The sequence below is a fragment of the Terrapene carolina genome, unplaced genomic scaffold, assembly GCF_002925995.2.
Source record: "Terrapene carolina triunguis isolate 2854851 unplaced genomic scaffold, T_m_triunguis-2.0 Scaffold629, whole genome shotgun sequence".
In the NCBI taxonomy this organism is placed as follows: domain Eukaryota; kingdom Metazoa; phylum Chordata; order Testudines; family Emydidae; genus Terrapene; species Terrapene triunguis.
In genome coordinates this window covers 15,780,587-15,781,679 of record NW_020664980.1, presented here as the reverse complement: position 1 = coordinate 15,781,679, position 1,093 = coordinate 15,780,587, and the positions used below count along the sequence as shown (strand labels likewise).

The window sequence follows — 1,093 nt, the reverse complement described above, 5'->3', positions numbered from 1 at the left end:
ACTCCTGCCCCATGGAGCCACTGCCCCCCACGTCCCTATACGCGACTTCCCCCATCGAACCCCTGCCCCACACTCCCCTATAGGCGACTCTCCCCCCAGCCCCTATGGAAGGAGCCGCCGCTCACCTGCGCCTCCCCTCCGGCGGCTGCCGCCGCGGCCCCGGCCGCCCCCGCGCCGCCCTCCAGCTGCCGCTCCCGGTAGAGGGACCAGAGCCCCACGTTGGGCAGGAAGACGAGGGCGGCCAGCGCCAGCCCCACCGCCTGCAGCAGCCGCTTCTGCTTCCGCCGCATCGGAGCCGCCGCCGAGCCCGACCCGCCGCCCAACTTTCCCCGCGCGCCAGCGCCGGAGAGCTCGGGCGAGCCGCAACTCCGGCACTTCCGCTCCGGGGGGCGGGCGCTACCACTCCCACCGCGGGGGGGGGGCCGCTCACAGAGCGCCCCGCGCCGGCCACACCCACCGCCCCGGGCTCCCCTGGCCCGGGCTCCCACGTCCGTCCCCTCCCCCCCGGCGTGTGTGAATGGTACCGCCCAGCCGCTCGGAGTCTCGCGCTGCAGAGCTCAGAGTGAACCAGGGGCAAACGGGGGGGGAAGGGGCAGGAGTTACTGGTGGGATCGGTCCCCCGCCCACCCAGCAGGGGCCGAGCAAGCGGCAGAGGCGGCGGTTGCAAGGGCTGCCACAGAGCAACGCGGTAGGAGTTTAGGAGGAGCCTGATGCAAAGGGCTGGGGAGCAGCAGAGCAAAGGGCGAGAGGTGCCCGGGGTGCAGTAGTGCAAAGGGCGAGGGCTGCCAGGCGTGCAATCATTCTAAAGGCTCGGGTGCAACGGAGCACAGGATTAATGCAAAGAGTGAGAGGTTCAAGATGGGACCTAGTGCAAAAGGTTGGGGTGCAAGGGATCCAGGGGTTCAAAAGGTTGGGGGGTACAATGGTGCTAAACCTGCAGTGGCGTTAAGGTCCAATAAAAGAGGCAATCGCCTGATCTTCGAACGTGCTGATCCCCCAAACCAACTCCAACTGTAGTGGGGGACATCGGTGTTCAATGCCTCCAAAGATCAGGTCCTAAATGGACAAAGGTGCAACAAAGCGGAGTTAGACA

At 67.2% G+C, this 1,093-nt stretch overlaps 1 protein-coding gene across 1 annotated transcript in view; it reads right to left on the bottom strand.

Moving 5' to 3' along the window:
• Positions 1-290, bottom strand: part of GALNT10 (polypeptide N-acetylgalactosaminyltransferase 10) — a 123,711-nt gene extending 123,421 nt beyond the window's left edge. The window contains exon 1 of the mRNA XM_026659334.2: positions 126-290. Within this exon, the coding sequence (XP_026515119.1) occupies positions 126-290 (165 nt within the window). The remainder of the gene's footprint in view (positions 1-125) is intronic.
• Between the last annotated feature and the right edge of the window lie 803 nt (positions 291-1,093).